The sequence below is a fragment of the Oreochromis niloticus genome, linkage group LG14 (genome assembly GCF_001858045.2).
Source record: "Oreochromis niloticus isolate F11D_XX linkage group LG14, O_niloticus_UMD_NMBU, whole genome shotgun sequence".
In the NCBI taxonomy this organism is placed as follows: domain Eukaryota; kingdom Metazoa; phylum Chordata; class Actinopteri; order Cichliformes; family Cichlidae; genus Oreochromis; species Oreochromis niloticus.
Window position 1 is genome coordinate 39,838,275 of NC_031979.2, and position 21,984 is coordinate 39,860,258.

A 21,984-nucleotide genomic window follows, 5' to 3' on the forward strand; every position below is an offset into this window, starting at 1 on the left:
AGCGCGCAGGCGCACCGAGGGCTCTCGCGCTCAGTTTTCGTGTATAGAATTTCGAAAAAACATCGGTGCAAATTATAAGTCTGTATCATAATGTCCGGTGTTTTCGTGTTTGTTGTTTTGTTTTTATTTTGTTTTATTTTGCGAGTTGGTTATTAGATGCTGCTCCAGCCAGCCAGAGAATCCCCCGCCGCCCCGCCCTCTCCTCCCTGTGCCGCAAGCAGCAGGCGCACCTCGCAAACGGAGGGCGCCCTTACTCCCAGCAAATGGGCGATAGAAAACCGATCGGTGCCTATGACATTCCCAATATGCGCTGGCTGCCGTCGGGGCAGCATGAGTACGAGCATTTTTTTTTTATTATTATTTTTTTGCCGATGCCCGTGATGCCGCCCCCCATCACGATGCCGCCCCGGGCAACCGCCCGTGTCGCCCGTATCTAAAACCGCTACTGGTGGTGGTACTACAGTAATGTAACAGTAGTATTAAGTATTACCGTGGTATTAGTAGTATTACACTAGTACTAAAATATAGTGGTATAGTGTATAGTGATGCCAGTAGTTCTACATAATACTGTTGTAATGTTACAGCAGTACTAGTAATACTACAGTAGTATTACAGCTGCACTATAGCAGTACTAAAGTAGTAGTACTGCAGTACTAGTAATACTAGTAATTCTATTCTACTAATTCTATTCTATTCTATTCTACTACAGCATTGCTCGCTTCGACTTCTTGTCCAGCGCCGCAGTGCGCATGCTCCGGCCTGGACTTAAGGGTGGGAGTTAGCCATTAGCACCGAGCTAACAGCCGGAGCGTGTAATGGCGGCCTCGGTGTTGTTGGGCTCTGCGGACAGCGCCGGACTCAGCTTCACCGTCGGGGGCGGCGGCACCGGGAACAGTAACGGACTGGGCCCGGCGGGCCCGGCGCCCTGGAACCGTTCTCTAGACCGGGCGCTGGACGAAGCCGCGGCCACCGGGAGCTTGAACCTGAGCGGCAGGAAGCTGAAGGAGTTCCCTCGGAGCGCCGCCAACCACGACCTGACCGACACCACCAGGGCCGGTGAGTGAAACGCACCGGCGGCGGGCCGTTTAGAGAGGGCCGCGGGCGGTGCGTTAGTCCGGACTGCTTCAGGGAAGTCGGGTTTGAGGCTGCGGGTAGGCTGGGACACCGTCAGGCCGGTGTTGTGACAAACATGGAGCCCATAAATCGGCACTGTGTCGGGGTTCCGCCGCCTTTACCGGGCTCTCCGAGCGGAGAGTACCGGCGCGGACAGGCAGTCACGGTGAATCCGGGGACCGAGCCCGCCGGCAGAGGCTTTTTGTACCGGACGGTTCGGGTCTGAGCCCGGTTAGCTAGCATGTTAGCAGGGTTAGCGCGGTTACCTGGGTGCCCGCCGCTGGGTTTAAGGCTGCGGTTAACGTCTCTCACTGCGGCTCACCGCGGGGAGGCTGAGAGGTTGTCACCTGATCTCAGAGGTGACGGCTCGTGCCGCTTCACCTGCCAGCTTGTTTGTTAGCATGTTAGCTCTACCCCCGACACCCTGTAAACACTGCGGAGGAGGCGTGCGGGGTCACCAGGGCGAGGGGAGCCTGACCACCGGGGGGAGGGGAGGGGGGGCTGAAGTCAGAGACGGGGCCCAAAGGTGACCACACACCTGGCTGGCTTTGTTTTGTTCGTCTCTGATTAGATAACGAGCCAGGAGGACCCAGAGGCGGCTCCGCTCACCCGGGCCGGTGTGGCGAGGAAAACAAATGCACAGAACAAACAGCATTGATTGTCGATCAGCTGATCGAAACCCGCCATGCTGATGCTGCACGTGCTCATTTCATTCACACTAAATTACACCCAAACCGATATTCGCTGTACGTAACCTGCAATGACGTCACAGTTTAAGGTGTTTGATTGGGTTTCGTCATCTTCCTGGACACACTCGGGAAGCACGAGACCGGAAACAAACAAACACGAGTGTTTCGCGTGTGTGACAGGAACTGAGTGAGTACTACCGCCCAGGTGTGATGCTTGACCAGACTTATGTTGGATGAGGTGGGAGACTGCTTGCAGGATTGTCTCAGCATAACAAATGCTTCGTAGGGCAGAGGCGGTTTCTGTGAGCCCTACCTGTCCATACCTGTCCAGGCTCCTCCTCTCCTCTTCTCTCTGAGCTGAGGCTTCACAGCTGCTTCATGGTCACATGATCCTCAGCGACCTCAGTGCGGTCCTCCTCAGCTTGCTCCGTATCTCTGCTTTACAGTCACAACATCGCCTATCTCAGAGTATCTCACATTCCTGTGTGTCCAGAGTGGGCAGATACCAAGCGTTCCCTCAAACCCTCGGGGCCCTGCGGCCCTCGGAGGTTGGTTATGTTCCTGCATGTGTGAGCTCCGTATGTGCGCGGGTCACCAGCAGCTTCATTCAGTATGTTAAAGCTGCTGCTGATCAGTCTCTGAGCTCTGTGTTTGTATGTGAGAGGACACTGAAGCTCTGCTCAGGAACACGTGTGTGTGATCTCAGGTTAATCTGTACCGTGTGTGTGTGTGTGTGTGTGTGCGCAGATCTGTCTCGTAACCGGCTGTCGGAGCTTCCTCTTGAGGTTTGTCTCTTCGTGTCTCTGGAGAGTCTGAACCTGTACCAGAACTGTCTGCGCTCGCTGCCTGACGGCCTGCTCAACCTGCAGGCGCTCACCTACCTGAACCTCAGGTAACACACATACACACACCTGTGCAGCTGTGTGCCTCAGGTCTGTTTCATGTATTACGAGCTCCACACTCTGTCAGACGGCACCAAACAGGAAGTCCTCAGACATGTCCTCACCTTGTGGCGTGCTTTGCTGTGGGTGACCTGTGGGTGCTGCTCACTGAACCGATTGCCTGAATGCTTCTGATTTTATTGGTCGGAAACTATGAAGCTCACTTTTGGTTTCATTAGCAGGACCAGAAGGAACCTGGAAACGTCTCCTCTCCTTCTTCCTCTCTGGTCTTTCTTGTCTTCTTTTTGTGCCGTTTTCATCTTTTCTTCGTCTCATTCTGTTTTGTCTCGTAGTCCTCCTCTTCCTCTGTTCTCTGTCACATGCACACTTGTCACGTTTACCGATGACAGCTGGATGCCTGTGTCTCTGACCCCGCCCCTCTCTCAATGCCCCTCAACACAGTCGGAACCAGCTGTCGGTGCTGCCCCCTGTTGTCTGCGGCCTCCCTCTGAAGGTTTTGATCGCCTGCAACAACAAGCTGGTTTCTCTGCCGGAGGAGCTGGGTCAGCTGAGGCACCTCACCGAGCTGGTCGGTCCTCTCACGCCGCACATCGGCATCCTCGCTGGCCAATCACAGCGCTTATTGATTATGGTTATCTTTGATCACCCACAGGATGTGAGCTGCAACGAGATCCAGACTCTGCCTGCTCAGGTGGGTCAGCTGGAGGCTCTAAGAGACCTGAACATCAGGAGAAACCACCTGGTCCGACTGCCACCAGGTACACACACGCACGCACGCACGCACGCATGCGCGTGCGCGAAACAATGGCGATGGCTGTATTCATAGCCTGGAGTCTGCGTTCTCTGTTACTTATTGATCACTTATTGTTTCTGTATCAGACGATCAGCCGACTCAGGCCCTGATAAATGACTGCAGGTTAAATTGGAATAAAACACCCGGATCCAGCTGTCAATCAAAGCTCCTCTCATTGAGCTGTTAGTCAGCCCGCGGCAGAGGGCGTGGCTCAAATCAGACTAACCCACTGATGAGTCTGGTGCTCCTGTTTAGCGTGAAGCTCCTTGTGCACGTGCAGACGGGTGGCGTTTCCTGTTATCTTTCCAAAGAGCTGCTCTCTCTCACAGCTCAGTCGCCGCCACATTTCTCTGCTTGTCTCGACTCGTCTGTGAAATCCTGAGCGAGTTGAGACGGCGAGTCAGATTTAGGTTTTTTACAGCTGAGGAGTAAAATCCCAGAACAGGCGATCCACAGTTTTCACCTGACGTCAGAGCTACGGGGACACACCCACCCAGCAGGTAAAAACAGTACAGCAGTCGTTTGCACGTCTTCGAGTTTAACAGAATGGCAAATCGCACCGATCGCTGCCGCTCCACAGAGACCCCGGCGGTCAGCGCGGCTCGTTTAAACTCCTTTACCCACCCAGATCAAAACCACACATTGCGGTCAGTCCCGGCAGCAGTGCGAGGCGATACTCCACGTCACGTTCAGGGGTCTGATAAAGCTGCATGGGCGCAGTGGGGATCCCCAGCAGCCATGGGCCATGTGCAGTACCACCGACTGTCCACTAGTGGCCGTTGTGAGGGAGGAATGCTTTGCCAGGGCAGCGAGTCGGTCACGTGACTTTGGGTAACGGACCGATCATTTCAGGGTTTTCAGCGCAGCGCGTTGGTTAGTACTGTTGCAAGAAGGTCCTAGGTTCCACTGCACCATGTGGGCGGGGCCCGTGTCTGCATGGGGTCTGTTCAGGCACTCCGACTTCCTCCCACGGTCCACAGACGGGCAGTGAGTGGGGTTAGGTGAACTGCAAATGGTCTCTGTTAGCCCTGCAACAGACTGGCGACCTGTCCAGGGCAGGGATAGCTCAGCAGGTAGAGGGGTCACCCCATGATCGCAAGGTCGGGGCTTCAAATCCACTCAACGACTTCCCTGAGGTACCCTTGAGCTAGCGTCCCTACACACTGCTCCCTGGGCGCTGGATTGGTGCCCACTGCTTCACTGAGTGAATAGGTTAAATGCAGAGGACTTATTTCCGTAGGGGGATTAATAAAGTTTACATTATTATTATTATTATTATTATTATTATTATTATTAGTGATTAGGTGTGCCCCTCCTCTCGCCCTATGGTAGCTGGGATAGGCTCCACCCCTCCAGCACTCTGATAAGTGGAAAAGAACAGATGGATGCATAGGAAGAATAGAATAATTGAGTCATTAGGTTGTCAAACCTGGGAAGTGAAGCGTGATGGCTCGTGGAGTAATTTGATTGGTCGTCCCTGCAGAGCTGGCTGAGCTGCCTCTGGTGCGTCTCGACTTCTCCTGTAACAAAGTGACCTCCATCCCCGTCTGTTACCGCCGCCTCACGCAGCTGCAGACCATCGTCCTCGACAACAACCCGCTGCAGACCCCGCCCGCTCAGGTATGCAGGAAGTGACCTCGCAGGGGTCCCTCTGCAGGTGTCGGTTCAGAGCTAATGTCTGCTTCCTGTCTGCAGATCTGCATTAAAGGGAAAGTTCACATATTTAAGTACCTGAATCTGGAGGCCAGCAAGACGACGCCGGACCTGCCCGAGTACGACAGACGACCTCTGACCTTCAGCTCCTGGTCTGTGCTCACACACACGAACACACACACAAAACCTGCTGCTCTTTCACAATAAAAGCCTTTGACTCTCTCACTTTGCCCCATCAGTGTGGATGAGCTTTACCCTGGGCGTCCCTACGGAGCGCTCGACTCCGGCTTCAACAGCGTCGACAGCGGAGACAAAAGATGGCTGAGCAACGAGGTCACACAAACACGCAGACACAAACACGCACCATTTGACTGTTTCGTCACGGCAGCCTTGATGTTCTGTTTTCTTTTAGTTTAATGAGTCAATGACGCGTTTCCTCCATGTTGACCCCCGACCTGTAACAGTGGAGGATTTTTACATGAACTGTGCTGTAGCTGATAAATGTGTCGTCAGTGTCATTAGCGTGGCTCACACCAGGACGAGCCCGTCAGGCATTGCTAAGCGATCAGAGAGCTGTGCCAACCCACAGAATAATAAACCCACCCATCACAGCCTGCTGTTGTTGAGTTGCTGATTTCACTCCTGCTTGAGCTCCGTTTGCAGAAACCGCGCTGTCTCCTTTGTCCAGGCCTCAGAGGAGCTGTCGGAGCTGCCGCAGAGAGTGGCCGAGATCAGCCGAGACCAGAGGCAGCGAGGAGGCGCAGCAGGAGCAGCGGCGCTGCCTAATGGCACATGTGAGCATTTCTCTGATCTCATATCAGTTTAGAGATTGAGGCGGTAAAACAAACACACCTGAGCCTGGCACACTGCTGAGGATGATGAAGCCGAGCGTGTTAGTGGAAATTTGGCTCCCACTGCTTCAGCGTCATCGTTTCAGATCAGTGTGTCGTGGCTCATGGTTGGGACAGGTGAAACAGGTAGAAGTCACCTGTACAGCTGGTTCGAAGTTAACGCTCCACAGCTGTCAGCCAATCAGAATCCAGAGTGTGCATGTGGTGACTGATGGAGCTGATTGGTGCTCCTCCTCTGGATCATCTCCTCCTCTGTGTGTGTGTGTGTGTGTGTGTGTGTGTGTGTCAGATGGGGAGTTGGAGCAGATTGACTTCATCGACAGTTGTGCGGGGGAGGAGGAGGAGGAGGAGGGGAGGAGGAGTCGCGGGGGAGGAGACAGGACCAGCCTGAGCTCTCAGTTCATGGCTTACATCGAGAGACGCATCACCAGAGAGGTGAGAGCTCCGCCCACAGGAAGTCACACCTGCGGCTCACATGCACCCCACAATTGTTTGTCGTCTTTTAACTACAGTCTTTACAGTAAGCTTTTTTACACAGACTCCTGAAAGGTCAAAGGTCGAGTCTGTCGGTGGTTTGAGGTGCAAACTGATAATTACAGATGGTGTAAAATCTTATTATGAAAACCCTGTGTGACTTCCTGTCTCTGTGCTTAGGGTTCTCCTGTGAAAAGCGGCTCTTCGAGGATGGAAGACCCGAGGAGACACAGCAGGTACGGTCCTCGCTCACCTTTATCCCACCTGACCTTTTCACTTCCTGTCTGGCTTCCTGTCTCGCTTACTGTGTCACTTCCTGTCTCTCAGGGGTGTAGGCGATAGCGCCGCGGCAGCATCTGGCTCGCATGGACAGGTAAGGCATCCTCTTACCTGTGAGGTAGAAGCTGAGCACAGCTGCGGCAGCACTGACGGTCTGTGTCCTCAGAGAGGCGGTGTGGAGAGGATGAGGAGGGAGGCGCAGCTCGCCGCCATGAGGTACGACGAGGAGCGGCAGAAGAACCGCTCGCTGCAGAGGGACAACATGAGCGGACACGCCAAGGTGCGAATGGTAGTCGCCAGTTTAACAGGTGATGGCATTTTATTGATCGCTGATCAGCTGTTATTGATCAAAACTCTGTCAATGTTTTTCAGCATAAAGCAGCTCCGAGTCCAACGAAGTCCAGTCCTGACACAGAGGTGAGTCTGTGTGTGTGTGTGTGTGTGTGTGTGTGTGTGTGTACCTCTTTGTGAACAGGTGAATAATTGACAGGTGTTGTTAAATGATGTAAAAATACTAGTTGTAATAATAGTTGGTCGGTTTTTAGCAGCACGTGCGCTCACTTTCAAACATCTAACAAAGATAAATGAAGATGTGGAGGTCAAGGGTCATCCTGTCGGGGTCAGGTCCGTCTTGTGAGACCCAGAGCGACTCCCGCTCCCTCACTTGCTGATCTGTCCCATCTGATCAGCGCTAAGAGCAGAGCGTGTTTCACACTGTGGAGCAAAACACGCATGACCTCTGACCTCTGACATGGGAGCGATGTGGAAAATCGCTTTTCTCCCAAATATCTGACAGAAAAGGTAAAGCTGCACGACTCAGACAGCAGGTAACAATCCATTTGTTAATCGTGGTTATTAGAAGCTCGCACAGTGAGTGTAGCCCCGCCCCTGTTTAAACCACACCCCTCATTCGCCACGCTCTCACCTGTATGTTGGTCTTTGTTAATGTGTTTGTGTGTCTGTGGTGTCTGTTTGTGCGCTCAGAACGTCTACCCCTCCCGACGCTGCACCCACACAGACGACTCCGCCCTCTTCATGGTAAGAGTATGGCCCCGCCCCCCAACAGCTACTAACTGATTTTCAAAGCAGGATCGCTCGGGTTTGTGTGCAGAAACGTTTGGAGGAGGTCGTTAAACTGCGTCCATACTGAACGTTTCCTCATCGTGTTGTTATTTTGTAAATATATTTATCAGCTGCTCAGTGTTGTGGTCTCGGCTCGAGCATGTGAAACTCGTCTCGGTGTAAATATGTTTTACGTGGATGGTTATCGGGTTAGTTTTCTGTGTTTTCATCTCGTGGTTGGCTTCTCGCTGCTGTATGAACCACGTGAACCGGCGCCACGGTCAAAGTTTTGATTGTCGTGACACGGAGGAGCTCCAGTTGAGTGACAATCTTGAATGAAGGTTAAAGGTCGAGGTGAGAACCGAGCTCTCGTTTTAGCGTTACGCAGACAGACGTGCTTCTTTCTGTGGATCGCTCTGACCCCACGCTCGATCTGATCTTCTCGCGCTGGAGCCGTGTTAGTCTGTGTTAGCAGAGCGCTCGTATTTTGAAAAAGAACACAAACCCGAGGGATTCTGAGGACTGAATCAGCATGAACACCTGTCCACCTTTCCTCAAAGCCCCACCCAGCACCACCTGTCCTGTCCCCCACACCCACCTTATCCTCTTCCTTTACCCCTTTCCTATCTAGTCCTCTGAGCTCTGATTGGCTGCTGTGACTGTGGTGATGACATGCTCTGACCAGCACGCGCCGTGTGACCCTTTATAGACTACTATAAAGGGTCACACGGCGCGTGCTGGTCAGAGTTGGCTCACAGCGCAGCGCTGAGGTTCAGGAGTAACCCGAGCAGCAGCGGTTACTCTCTCAGGTGCAGTTTGGTCTCTTTTCAACATCTACTTCCTGTCACTTGGTGATGTTTGTCTCCGCCCATCAGAGACCCTCAGTGTGAACTTTAGTTTAATGTCCGGCCGCTCTGCTTCTGTAGCATCACGTGTCAGCTGACCTCACTGCTCTCTAAATGTCACCGACAGTGACAGGGGCGGTCGCAAATCCTTAGAAAAACTTTATTGTCACAGCCAGGAGAACAAACACTGATCGTCTTACTGGAGCTGAAATCGTTGGACCCTGAGGTGGTTAACGCTGTGGGCGTGTCCTGTGAGCATCGGCACTTCCTGTGGAAAGACTGAGGTGGTAAAGTTTGAGCTCAGGCTGTGTTCGTGCGAAGCGTTTCCTAAACCTGGCGAGCTGTCGGAGCTTAAATTCACCGAAACAGACGATGAGCTGAAAGCACCTGCACGTCACTAACACCTGAATCTCTGCATTAACTACTTCTTCTTTTCTTCTTCTTCTTCCCCTTGTTCTTTTTTCCTCATCTTCACTTCCTCCTCAGTTTGCTCCTCCCCCTTTCTTTTCATCTCCGCCCTCGCCGCCTTCCTTCCTGTCTGTGTGCGTGTCTGTCTGTGTGTCAGTGTGTCCTGGTGTTTGAGATCGACTTTGACACAAACACGATAAAGAGGCGACCTGGCTCACACAGACAGGTGACACACACGCCTTCCACGTGTCCGTCCCTGCTGGACGCAACATTCACTGACATCACTGCTCTTCCTTTCTTTTTATTTGGCCCCTCCCCCTGTCTGTCTGTCTGTGTCTCAGTCTGTGGCTGGACTGTCTGTAGACGGCTGTTATTCTCACGCTTCTGATAGCGCCACCTCCTGTCTGCTGCAGGTACTGCACCGTGCATGCTGCACTGTGTCCACATGTTTGACCTTCAGAGTGAGGCAGTTTCTAGGGGGCGGAGTCAGCTGTTTGTCTTTACAGTATTTCATTACCAACACCAGGTGTCACTGGGCCTCATTCACAAACCTGGGACGGTCCTTTAAGGTGTCTCGCTGCACATCGTTTCTCTTTTGTCCATTTCAGTTTCCAAAATGTTGACAAACCAAAACAAACATGATGATGTGATGTTAACGGGGCCGAACGGCGTTGGACACGGCGGCGATCGTAGACCGGCCGTCTGTCAGGTGCTGCCTGTCCGCTGACTTCCTCCTTCTCTTTCCGTCAGCACTCAGGTCTTTTTCTTTCGATTTTCCATGAGTCTCGCCGTGTTTCAGTCAGTGTTTTTAACCACTGCCATGGAAGCCGAGTGTCCTCTGGCGTTCTCTGTTACGCCATCGTGGCTTCCCTCCGCTTGCCCCGAGCTAAACAAGTTTCTCATTAAAGTGAGAAATGACTGCAATTCGCTGTCAGGCTGTTCATGTTTCGTGTGTGTGGTTTTGGTCATGCGTGTTCGGTGAATGAGGCCCGGTGTCCACTGCAGGATGTCCAAGTTACAGACGTCATTTCACTGTTTCAGGAAAGAAGTGGTCTCGGCCCCGCCCCCAGAGCAGCTGTTATTGTTCAGTCACATGTATCTGTGAAGAGTATCTGAGTGATTCCACTGAATGTTCATCAGTATTTTACCTGAAATGACATCATTAGCGTTGACACACCTGAGCAGCCTGCCCAGGTGAAGCTCGCTGGCTCGCACTGACCTCCAGGTGTGTCCAGGTGTGTGACTGTGTTGTGTTGTCCCACAGGGTGAGGACCGAGCTGCCCTCTCTCCTACAGGTAAGACCGACAGTTTACCGAAGACCCTCCCCCCGGTGTTTGCCTGACTCACGCTCACACCTGGATTTTTCTCTTCTTTCAGCCAATCAGTCGCCGTCTTATCCCAGCTCGGGAGGCGTAGCCTCCTGTCGAACTCCCAGTCTGCGGCCAGAGAGCTTCCTGTTCCGCCTCGGGCAGAGGGAGGAGAAGAGAAAAGGTGAGGTCCTGTGGGGGCGTGTCCTCAGCCTCACTCACCTGTCAGGTGTGCTCTGTGTGACTGCTGTTCCCTCTCTGTCCTCCAGGTGACGCCGCTGCTCCTCCGAGCCAGGAGGAGGCCCCCGCCGCTCCTCCTCTTGCAGGCGAGGATGTCGAGGTGGTGGAGCAGCTCAGGAAGGTGCGTACCTGGACTCACCTGGGGTGGGTTACCTTGTTCACAGGTGACTGATCGGCCCTCTCTCTCCCTCCAGAACATCGAGGCTCGTCTCAAAGTGTCACTGCCGAGCGACCTGGGAGCAGCCCTGACGGACGGCGTGGTTCTCTGTCACCTAGCCAATCACGTGAGGCCGCGGTCCGTCCCCAGCATCCACGTCCCCTCCCCCGCCGTGGTGAGTAAAGTGTTAATCTGTGCGCCGCCGCTCAGGTGTGCCCCGCTGACGGTCCCGTCTGCCCGCAGCCCAAACTCACCATGGCCAAGTGTCGCAGAAACGTGGAGAACTTCCTGGAGGCGTGTCGCCGCATCGGAGTCCCACAGGTACCATGCACACCTGAGCGATGAACCAACGACAGTGAATCCAAATGTTTGCCATCAGTCCTCCTGCCAGATGAGCCGACGCCTTTAATGAAACAGTCGAGTGACGCGCTAAGGGCCCGCCGGGGTTTTTATTAAGAGTGACCTTTGACCCCGGCTCAGAGATTTCAGACACACGGCCTTAGCCCGGGTTCGGCCTCTTCTGCCGACGCTGTCATTAAACCTCAGTCCGATTTGCAACGCCGCCGTGACCGATGGGGCGGGGCTGAGTATTCATGAACACGTGCGGTTTATTCTAAATGATGCGACGGCCCAGCGCCCACCCTGCTGCGTCCTCGCCCACGGCGTGTAAGCGTAGTGAAACGTGGGGGACAACGCGGCAGAGTGGGCGTGTCCTTGCTGGTTATAATCGTCTCCAGTTTGTCAGGCATCTTGTAGCTTGTCGCAGCACAAACCAATCAGGCTGGACGACTGATGGTGGAGTTTGAAGTTTCTTTTTCTACTAACGCCTCTCTTCCTCTCTGTCATCCTCCCACCTCTCATCGCTCCCTTCCTTCTTCCGTGCGCCTCTCCTCTGTTCTTCCTCCACCGTGTCCATCTCACCCAACACGCACGCGCTCAGGACAGTCTCTGTTCAGTGGGCGATGTCCTGGAGGGGAAAGGGGGCGGGGTTTATGCCACGGTAGAGGTGCTGCTCTCCATGGCTCCTCCCCTGGTCAGCCTGTCCCCTCAGGTCCAGCTGGCCGGCTTCGCCCTCTTTTACCTGTCCGTCATGTCGGTGCTGTGTGCCATCTACGTGCACCTGGCGCCGCACGTCTGATGCCGAGCGAGCCGAGGACGATCCCGCCAAGTTGCATGTAGCGGGCGTGAATTTATCCCAGCGACGTCCTCCTCAGAGTCTCCGTTCACCACAGTAACACCCTGGACCCGTCGCAGTACTGCCACCTTTCAGGTCACGTTAGTTTAGCACAAAAACTGGGCCGAGGAAAAGAGCCTGGCTCCGATTGGTCCATCTTGTCTCCTGACGCATACAGCAGCGGCGCCTAGTCTGTAGACACGCCCATCTGCGGGACCTGACGCTGCTCCTGAGGCTCGTAGACATGTTCAGGTCAAAGGTGAAGACACAGATCAGCGCAGGGCCACGCTCGCCACACGCACTCAAGTTAGAGCATCAGTCATCGGCCAATCAAATGGAAGCTGCTCTCCCATTGGCTGTGAAATCATCGTTCCTCCCTGCGGCGCGTCCTGGATAGTCTTTCTGACGCGGCCTGAAAGTCTCCAGCAGATGGGAGGCGACCGAGAGGGCGGGCGCTGTCTTTGAATCCATCGCTGTGGCCTGGAGCCGCCCTGCTCCCTGACCTCCAGATGTGGAGGACAGCTGCAGGTGGCTGCTGACATCACCAGTACAGGTGTGCGTGTCGCGGCCTCCTCGCTGATGATCAGAAACCTTTTCTGCTCACGCTGACAACGATGAACATCCAGCCCCCCGTGAGCCTTTGCGTGACCTCAGACTGGATTACAGGTGTAAACGTGAGTGACTTTAAATGACTCCAGGTGTGACTGATGCTCCGCCCAGAGAGGAGGTAGAAGGTGTGAGCCACAGCAGAGTCGAGTGTTGGAGCCAGAGGACCATGTGGCCCCTCAGTCGGACCTGGACGATCCCCCAAAGCTCGCCCTCACGCTCGCCTCCTGCCTGTTGGCGTTCTGCTCCGTGCCTTACGTTCCTTTTTTTTACTGTTTGAAGTGTTCAGTCGGCGTCTCCCTGGAAACGACCTCTGAGCACCACATCAGCGTTTCACTTGTGGTCTGATGCTTGCAGTGACCTCCCGCGTGGCTCTCCGGTCGAAGCGTACGAACCTTCAGTGTCACCTGGACCAAGGCTCTGGAGACTCCTCCCACTGCAGAACTAGCAGCTACCCTCACAGGTGTGCAGGGTCAGCACGTAATCTGCAGGCGAAGCCAGGCTCGTCCTGGTTTCACTGCTCGAAGTGTTTCTGTAGAGGAGAAGACCTGCAGGAGCAGCGAGAGCTGCAACAGGATCCTTCAAACAGGAACTAACTGTTACTTCCTGTTTCTGTTCGCTGACATCTTATTTTGGAGATTTTTGCTGTGGGTGGGTTTGGGGCCTCCACTTCCCCATCGTGGGTCAGTTGAGTCCTCGGTTGGCGCTGGTAGGTGTGGTTAGTTTTTTATTTATTGTTTGTTGGTGTCACAGGTGGGATCAGCTTCTGTGTTTGATAGAGGAACTGTAAAAATACGAGTCCCCGCCTCTTGCGGCGCTGTTTAGTCATTTGCACTCGGGTTCGATTCCCCCTCTCTCTGTGCGCTTTGCTTGTTCAGGTGTGAACACAGTGATACCACACAGGTATAACCCAAAACACCCGCACCGAGTCGCACCAAATGACCTCCAGAGCGGTTGGTTTATGGCGTGAACGCGATCCAAGCTAGACGTTACCAGTCTGAGAAAATGTGCCGTAGCCACGCAGGCTGTGGAACTGTAGGTGTGCACAGGGCGGTGTGGCTAGCAGCGAGCTGGGGGATGAACCTAAAGGGGCGGTCCAAATTCATAGACCGAATGCAGCAGACAAATGTGTCCTTCATTTCCCCCTGATTTGAAGGATGGGTTGGGTGACTCCTTCGTTGCCTAACCTATCCCAGCATTCCAGTTTCCAACAATGGCGGCAGCTACTAAGTTTTAGTATTACTCTTATTAATCTTTCTGGGTCACAAAATAAACTTTTAACATATTTTCAGGCGAAGAATGTAGCTGTGTAAACTTCAAATGTCTGCTCAGTTTATCAAGAAATCGCATGTTTGCAAAAGTGCTCCGACTTTTTTCAGAGACGTCTGTTACCCACCAGCTCGATAGCTAGCGGGGGGGTTCAATGGTCACTCGAGCCGGCAAAAACAGCGGACTCCCGAATCATCGTTTTCAGCCCCCCGCGGTCTTTGGCTACTCAGGTTAAACATGATATATAAGTCAGTTAGATAACTTAAAAATGTTATTGTTTGGCTTTTTCAGTGTTTTATTTGTTCCTGAGTAAATCGGTTTGGCTGAGATTAAAGTTATAGTTTTCACACAGCTGAATAAACAGAAGTGTGAGACGGTCGAGAGTTTACGCCAGTGTCCTGTTATATTTTAGATAGCAAGGAGCAGACGGCTGAGTTTATTAAAGTCCACCGAGACAGCGGTGACGCAGATCTGAAGGCTAGACCGTCCCATTTCACAGTCGCTCACTTCTGACCTTCTCGGTCTTCTGAGGACCCGGCCCACGTAGACCGCGAAGGCCGGGTCCTGAGGAGGACGCAGCCTATGAATTTGGACACCCCTATTCCCAGTTTCCTCGCACACTTCCTGTATTCACTGTTGTTGTTCCCACCCCAGACACATCTGGCCAATGAGCAGACTGAACTCTCCGAGCTTACAGACAAAACCAACTGCAGGTGTGAACACGCCCCAGCACAGGCTTCACCGCCATGTCTGTCGTTACATCTTTCACACTCACCGCCAGTTAGTGCTGCGCAACAAGTTAGCTATGCTGTCGCTAACCCTGCAGGCAGGAAGTGATGCTGACCTCGCCCAAATTGGGACTTGCAGCAAAGTCAAGTGAGCCAGTTCACCTGTGAGGGTGGAGGTCAGAGGCTGCGGTGCACCAGCAGGGTCACGACACCAACCTGTGATGGCCTCACCATCGCTCTTATGTCTGTGACGGTGGAAACTCAAGAAGAACAAAGAGGCATCCTGCAGTGCTGCAGTGGGAGGGCCTCAACATGGGTGGGTTTCCTGTGGCTCCGACCTGCCAGAGCGAGCCGGGGTCTCACACAGGACAGGACTGTTCTACGATGAAGAGTGAGGATGAGGATGTGTCTGAGTGTTTTGTAGACATGTGTCTCTGCTCTGTTCCCTTTAGAGCTCCATCAATAAAGTTCAGTAAAGCCGCTCGACTCCCTTGTCTGTCTTTCAAAGTCACCTGGAGGTCGTTGCCTCCTGATTGGTTTGTTCCATCGATGCCAGAGCAATGGCTGCTTTATCCTCTTCACAGAGACCTGACATCAGGTAACACAGTCAAGGTGTAAACTGATGTCAGCACGTTAATCTCATATTTGATACTCGCCTGCAAACCACCGACGCTGGACTGGTGTCCTGGTGGGAACCAGCTCCTGCCACTGCAGTGGGTCCACTGGTGTGGAGGTGTGGCCCAGGACACCTTAGCAGAGCTTCTAGCACGCGCGTTGTGAAGATGACGACATAGCAGTGCCTGCAGGGGGCGCTCCCCTCTCTGTAAGCATGAGTGTGTGATCTGAGCTTCCTGACGCATTTGTGCTGCAGTCGCTGCTTTCAGGCCTCGCTGAGCTAAACTCAGAGGTTATTGTTAGTCAGGTGACCGATTAACCTCCGTGCTGCTAAACTCCCACAATTCCTAGCTGTGGGGAAGGTGTGCTGATTGGTGCGTCACCGTGCAAACGTGTTGGAGTTTAAATCTGTACATGTTTGATGGCAGCCAGCTCAAAACCGACACCTCTGCCGCTGTGGCACTACACTTCCCATCCGCCTCTTGCTTCCTTCTGTCTCTGCCCCCGTCTTTGGTCCACAGCCTTTTGTTCAAAGCTCTCTCACCTGTCTGCTTCCACCTGCACACCCCGCCCCTTGTTTCCTCCTCCTCCATCATTTTTGCCACTTCTTGTTTTCATCTTTGCGTTGCCATGGTTTCAGTTATTTTACCTGTTGATTTCGTTTTCCATCCGTTCCCCCTGCCCCTCGCTGTGTCTTCTTCTGTGGTGTTTGTCTGTGCAGAGTCAGTTGTGTCTTCCTCTTCACATCCTGGAGGAGCAAGGGCTCCCCCAGGTGGCCGTGACTGTCGGCGCTCTGCTCGACCTGGCCCCGCCCCGACACTCCAGCACCGCGGCGACCGCCACGATGTCATCAATCCCACCGGGACCGTCTGTCACCATCTAGCCATATTTGCACCCCATTGCACACACGCAGTCATCCTCCAGTCACCAGCCAATCAGAGCTCAGCGTCTCTCAGCCCGCATGATGTCATCAGAAAGTGTCCGAAGAGCCTGCAGGAGGGGGCTGGCACCGACACGACGCCACAGTGACGGGCTCTGAGCTCCTATTGGTCAGTGCTGTATGTATGGAAGCCCATTTTGGGGGGGCGCCGCCCAATGACCTCGGCTGACATGAATTTAAAAAGGTAAAAGATGAATCGAATATTTTAGGTCATGTCTGAATGGGGGGGAAAAAAAACAAAAAACATTTCATATGTGAGACCTTCAGGCACTGCAGAGGTGCGGGTTCAATTCCCCACGGCCACTTCCTGCCCGCTCTCTGCTGACTAATAAAGGCTCAGTGCCCCCAAAATACAAAGTAGATTAAAACGTTCAGACGTTTGCAGCGAGTGTGTTTCCATTTGTGGGCAGAAATGGGCTTCCATCCCACCTGTGCCGTCGCTCTGCAGGTGAGGGAGCAGCTGATGGGCAGTGATGGAGACGAGCCAAGCTGAACTGATCTTTACTCTCGCTGCAAGGTTTGTTAGAAATCAGCCTCTCACGGGTGGAGGTTTCGCTCTGGACCTGCTACACTCATCACATCTCACAGCGCCACAGAGCAGACCAGAAAGGAAGGGGCAAATAATGTGACCAGATTTTAATGCTGCACCTGGTGTAGGCGGAGCTAATCTACTCCGCCTGTGTGTGCTGATTGTTACAAGTGATAATAATGAGTGCCTTCACCATGAAGCCACATCTGCTTGTGTTTGAGCAGCGGTCCAAAGAAAATCCTCCACGTGTGACAAGCCGAAAAAATAAAAGCTTACCACCTTTGACCTTTGACCCCTGGGTCTGAGGTAAAGCGGGTAAGATGATCATCTGATGTAAGAACAAAGAAAAATAACCCAGAGGCAAAGGGGGAGGTGGTTTATTCTACCTGTCAGGTTCTCTTGTGAATCCGTGCAGTTTAACATCTGTGTGACGTTGGTTTTACATGCAGTCGGTCACCTGTGTGGGCGGAGCTTAGAAACTAATATGCGTAATTATTGAGCCCGTGTTAAACACAGAAGACTCAAAACTATAAAACTCTGTTAGGTGGATCGTTCTGCTCATTCCAACGTTGGCTCTCACAGAGCGGCTTAGCGTGAGTCGTGTCATCCTGAGCCTCAGCTCAGCCGCTGTCTCACACAAGCCGGTTCAGCTCCTCCACCTTTAAACGTGCTTTATTCTGATTGGCTGCATCTCACAAGCAGAAGACTTGAACAGTAGATGGGTGGAGCTTCTCTCTGTGACATCACACAGATTAAGGAATAGAAAAAAACTCATAATTCCCAGTAGCTGCAGACACACTGAATTTCCTGTTTAACATGAACATTTGCCATAGAAACAGGAAGTGAGAAAGGGAAAAGCACTTTAATTAAAAAAAAAAAAAAAAGATAAGTATTTAATGTTCTCAGTAACAGCTGATTGATCAATAAAACCTGAAACTGTCCTGTCTCACACTGAGATAAAGTTGCAATGCTACTAAGGGCTAATGGAAGCTAACAGCAGTTTTGTTTTGTTGTTTAAATGACACTAATGTATCTTGTGGCTAATATAGCTTAAAGTTAATATTGGCAAAGATAAACTTATTGTAAGCTACAGTTAATGGCTATCTGTGACCTGGCTAAGATGAGTGTGCTTACTTTAAAATGATAATAGAAATAAAACTATTCCCAGATTACCCGTTGCTAACCGTGACGATTCTGGATTTGCTTCAGTCTGAAAATGTAACTGACTGTTAAGGCTAACACTATTAAAACAGAATAAATGTGTTCAATCACGCCGATCATGCTAGTCATGTTTGCAGGGAGTGAGGCGTAGCAGTCTGTTAACTAGCTGCTAGCTGGGAGACTAGCTTGAAATAGGTAGCTATAAAAGTATCGTGATGAGTTCAGAGTTAACATGAACTACAGCTAGGAAGTGGCCTAAGCTAACGAGTAAGCAGTAATCTAAAATTGAATAGGCTCTCTGCTAACTCTGCGTAAGACTATAATAAGACTAACTTTATGAACTGTTAGATTACATTACTTAATATTATATCTGACACAGTTAGCTTGAAAGATACTGACATTTCAAAAGTGTTCCGAAACTATTTTAACACGGCTAACTGGTAAAGAAAGCTAACACTAATGGTACTCTTATGTCGAGCTAACCACAGAGGGTAGCTAAGATGAAGTCAGGTGAAGGTAACAGCTTGTTTCTAATCTGAAAACAGTCGACGATGGCTTAGTTTATAGCATGATTGCTAAATGCTAATGTTACAGTATTGGGTTTGAGCATGCCCAGTACTGATATTGTCAAAGTAATTATTTATTTTTCCTTTTTGTTTTTGTTTTTTTTAAAGTTTATTTAGTTTTAGTTTTATTTATTTTTTTTTTATGCTTTTAGTTTTGCTTTAGGGGGCGGGGCCACTCTTCTGCCACTCATCCACCTGTGAGCTACTTGCTCACAGTTAATAATAGCCCAAAAGAAGCAGCGAGGGCAAAGTGTGGTTCGGTTCGGCTCTGTTCGTCTCCATCTTTCCTTATTATGGTGAACACTTTCATCTTGCCGCTGATGAAGAGGAGGATGTCTGAACCCTGAACTCTGAATGGCAGGATGTCGTCTCTGTATAGTTTTTACTAATGTCACTGTGGTTTAGGTCAATCATGTGACCTGGCTTTGTGATCACCTGATCGGACCTTTGTCACATGTACAGATGAGGGTGATCGGGTGGTTTCTGTTGCATGCTGGGACGTTTTTCACCTTGTAAAGGTGGCCCGACTGTTGTGTACAATTATATCCTGTAAATAGAAACGTACTGATGATGCTCTGTATATGAGGCCGAAACCTGGGTGTTACTATGACAACAGAGATGTTCGTGTTGCCATGGCAACCATGGGGGGGGGTTCTTCTCCTGTCAGTGAAGTAAGCAAACCGCTGCTGTACTGTAATTTTATTTATAAAAGTTTGTCCTGACAACAGTGATCAAAGCGATACCTGCTTAGCGTCTCACTCCAACTGGAGCTCCAAAAGGCTCCAACTGCACAAACACAGTCAGGAGGTGCAGTTCAGGTGAAGCAGACTGCTAGCAGCTGTAGCCGCCTGTGTCACCATCCACCTTTCAGTCAGAAGCCACGCCCCTAATAATGCAAACAGGTGTCATGAACGGGCCGGACAGTTTGTGTATCAGGCTGTAAACGTGTGTGGGGCTGACTCACTGCTGCCTCTGCTGGACATTAGAGGAACTGCAGCACAGTGAGCCTGCCGTCCTACAGTGGGCATGGCCTCTGTGTACAGTGATGTCACGTATCTGAGCTGCTGCTGCTTCACTGACCGGAGGAGAAGACTGTGTTTTTAATTTAAACTGTAAAGATGAGTAAAAGGGGCTGGTGCTGTGTTCAGGTGGCGTAGGACATCAGCATGCTGACACTACACTAAACACTTGCTGAAGTCTCAGCATGAGAGCACAACTTGAACAACCTGAATTATGACAAGCAGGCTGGGCCCCGCCCCCTGAACCACCTCCACCAATCAGCTCATCTTCAGTGGACTCACCTGAGACCTGAGTGAACCTGATGGGACAGGTGAGGCGGCTTAGAGGTTTCAGACAGGTGATGATGTACAAATGTTTTCTTCTTCAGGCGCTCGTCTTGTGGCAGCAGCGGGTCACGTAACGGGCTGTCAGATGGGCGGCTGTTTTTCCACTCGTGTGTTTTTGCTGTTTCAGTCATAAAATAAATATTATAATATGGCTTTGATGCTTTTATTGTGTCAACACCACACACAGGAAGTGGTGAAAAACATGTGGCCAAAAAACGAGAACGCCATCAGCTGATTGTGTTCATACTGTAAATGTTTCCTATGTTTTCTGTTTTTCTCTCCTTGGTGGTTTTTTGTGTTTCTGTGAATAAAGTAGAAATATTTGTCACAGATGAACGTCACGTCTGCAAGTCTGTTCCCGGGTCAGGGCGCTGGGACAGGAAGTGCCATCTAATATAATATAACACCGATTCATGACTGAAAGTATTCATGACTCCATTGGACGAGCTACGACGTGTCACATCAGGGCTGTTTATGAAGAACAGTCTGACTTTACATTCTTTAATGACACGCAGTGTGTGCTCCCATTGATGCTGCAGTGTCCTGGAGTGAGGGTGTTATTAAACAGCATGGTTTATTACAGTACGTGCAGCAGTGTCCTCACAGGAAGCTCTGAAGCCCCAGGTAACATGTTGCTTTAAACGGTGTCATATCATTCCTTATCAGACACAGTAATCACACCTCCCAAATCCTTGACTCTGAATTTCACATTTATTTAAATTCAGCTTTAATCCTAAAACTTCAAGCACTTTGGCAGCAGTGGAAAGGAAGAAACCTCCGGCAGAACCAGGCTCAGGGAGGGGCGGGGCCATCTGCTGCGACCGGTTGGGGTGAGGGAAGGAAGACAGGATAAAGACATGCTGTGGAAGAGAGAGATTAATGACAGGTGAGAACAGAGAGGGCACCATCATCAGCTCACTGGGTCATTGAAAGGTTCAGATGCTGGTCAGCTGGTAAGGAGCGATGGCCCAGCCCTGATGAAGATGATGTTGATGATGAAGGTCATCTGTTTAAGGAGTGAGGTGTTGATCAGACTTCACGTGTCAGTGGGCAGGCGTGTAACCTGAGCCTCACTCACCTGCTTCACTGTGAGACGAAGCAGAGCTCTGCTTTAATGTGAGGCTGTTCCAGCTCACAGCGCCCTCTGGTGGTGACCTGACTGCCAGCTCCATGGATCATCTTTCAATGTCGAGGTGTGAAACAGAGCTGATGATTTTAGCTGTTCCAAACGCTCTTGTGATGAAAGAGTGACTTTATGGTTTCCTCATTAATGAGTGTTTATTCATCATTATATTGAAGATGCAAGAGCCAGGGAAAGAAGCAGCTTTTACAAGACAACATAGGAGCAGTAAGAAGAAAAATATACATCACTGAAAACAATAAGAATATATAATGACATCATCTTGTTGTTATGGCAGCAGGTAACAAACAGACATCCCATCAGTTATTAGCTTGTGTGTGTGTGTGGAGATGGGAGCGGGGGGAGCTGCACAGTCTGCCATCATCATCATCATCATGACCATCTTAGATGATGACATGAGTGGAACCCCAAAGTGTGCTTTGATTGTAACAATGACATCAGGCTCCGCCCCCTGCACTACTGAACAAAACAAAGTATGAAAAGGAAAGGAAGAGCAAAACAGTAAAGGATATAAAAAGGTCAACATATACACATAAAGTAAAGCATTAGTTAAACAACAAAAACATATTGCACACAACAGCATCTGCTGGGTGGGATTTAGTGTTGTGGAGGCTATGAGACGGAAGCCGGGCCTCAGCCTGAGTTTCACTGCTCTGGTGTCTCCTGCTGATAGCGGCAGATGGAGCAGGTCGTAGCTGGAGATGAGGGCCTCTGCGTTCCTGAGGCAGTGGAGCCGTGCAGCTCTGCGTACACACAGGGGTGATAGCACCTCACGCTGTCGCTGGGCAGCCAAAGGACATCAGCAGTTTCTGGGGAATGGTGTTTGTTCCTGGGGTGACATCGGATAAGACTCAATCCTACTTCATAGTGCAGACCTCAGGTGTCTGCAGGTGAGACAGCTGATGGAGAAGCTCAGAGAAAACAGACTGTAATCAACGTTGGAGTTCTGGGTAAACAGGTAACGCTGCCGTTCAGACCAATCACCACACAGTCACAAGTCCGCCCTCTTATTGATACAATAAAGTCAAATATTTGTATTTTAATTCAATGTCATTTCAAATCAAATCACTTTTATTGTCACATCACATGTGCAGGTACACTGGTACAGTACATGCGAATGAAATTCTTGTGTGGAA

At 51.2% G+C, this 21,984-nt stretch overlaps 1 protein-coding gene across 5 annotated transcripts; it reads left to right on the forward strand.

The window, feature by feature from the left end:
- The first annotated feature begins 441 nt into the window (after window positions 1-441).
- Window positions 442-20,037, forward strand: lrch3 (leucine-rich repeats and calponin homology (CH) domain containing 3). Of its 5 annotated transcripts, none has more exons than XM_025898511.1 (21): window positions 729-1,056; window positions 2,550-2,694; window positions 3,146-3,272; window positions 3,357-3,462; window positions 4,981-5,117; window positions 5,193-5,302; window positions 5,390-5,483; window positions 5,839-5,944; window positions 6,291-6,436; window positions 6,656-6,711; window positions 6,803-6,848; window positions 6,921-7,034; window positions 7,127-7,171; window positions 9,227-9,295; window positions 9,411-9,482; window positions 10,334-10,364; window positions 10,447-10,560; window positions 10,646-10,737; window positions 10,811-10,948; window positions 11,017-11,094; window positions 11,714-15,030. In XM_025898511.1, the coding sequence occupies exons 1-21, from the start codon at window positions 816-818 to the stop codon at window positions 11,909-11,911; spliced, it is 2,265 nt and encodes a 754-aa protein (XP_025754296.1). In that variant the 5' UTR covers window positions 729-815; the 3' UTR covers window positions 11,912-15,030. The 5 variants fall into 5 exon arrangements, with proteins under 5 accessions (XP_025754298.1, XP_025754296.1, XP_025754297.1 ...); XM_025898512.1 differs by lacking the exon at window positions 11,714-15,030 and adding an exon at window positions 15,887-20,037 and having other exon boundaries at window positions 739-1,056; XM_005462741.4 differs by lacking the exons at window positions 9,227-9,295; window positions 9,411-9,482 and adding an exon at window positions 7,739-7,792 and having other exon boundaries at window positions 740-1,056.
- Window positions 20,038-21,984: the final 1,947 nt, after the last annotated feature.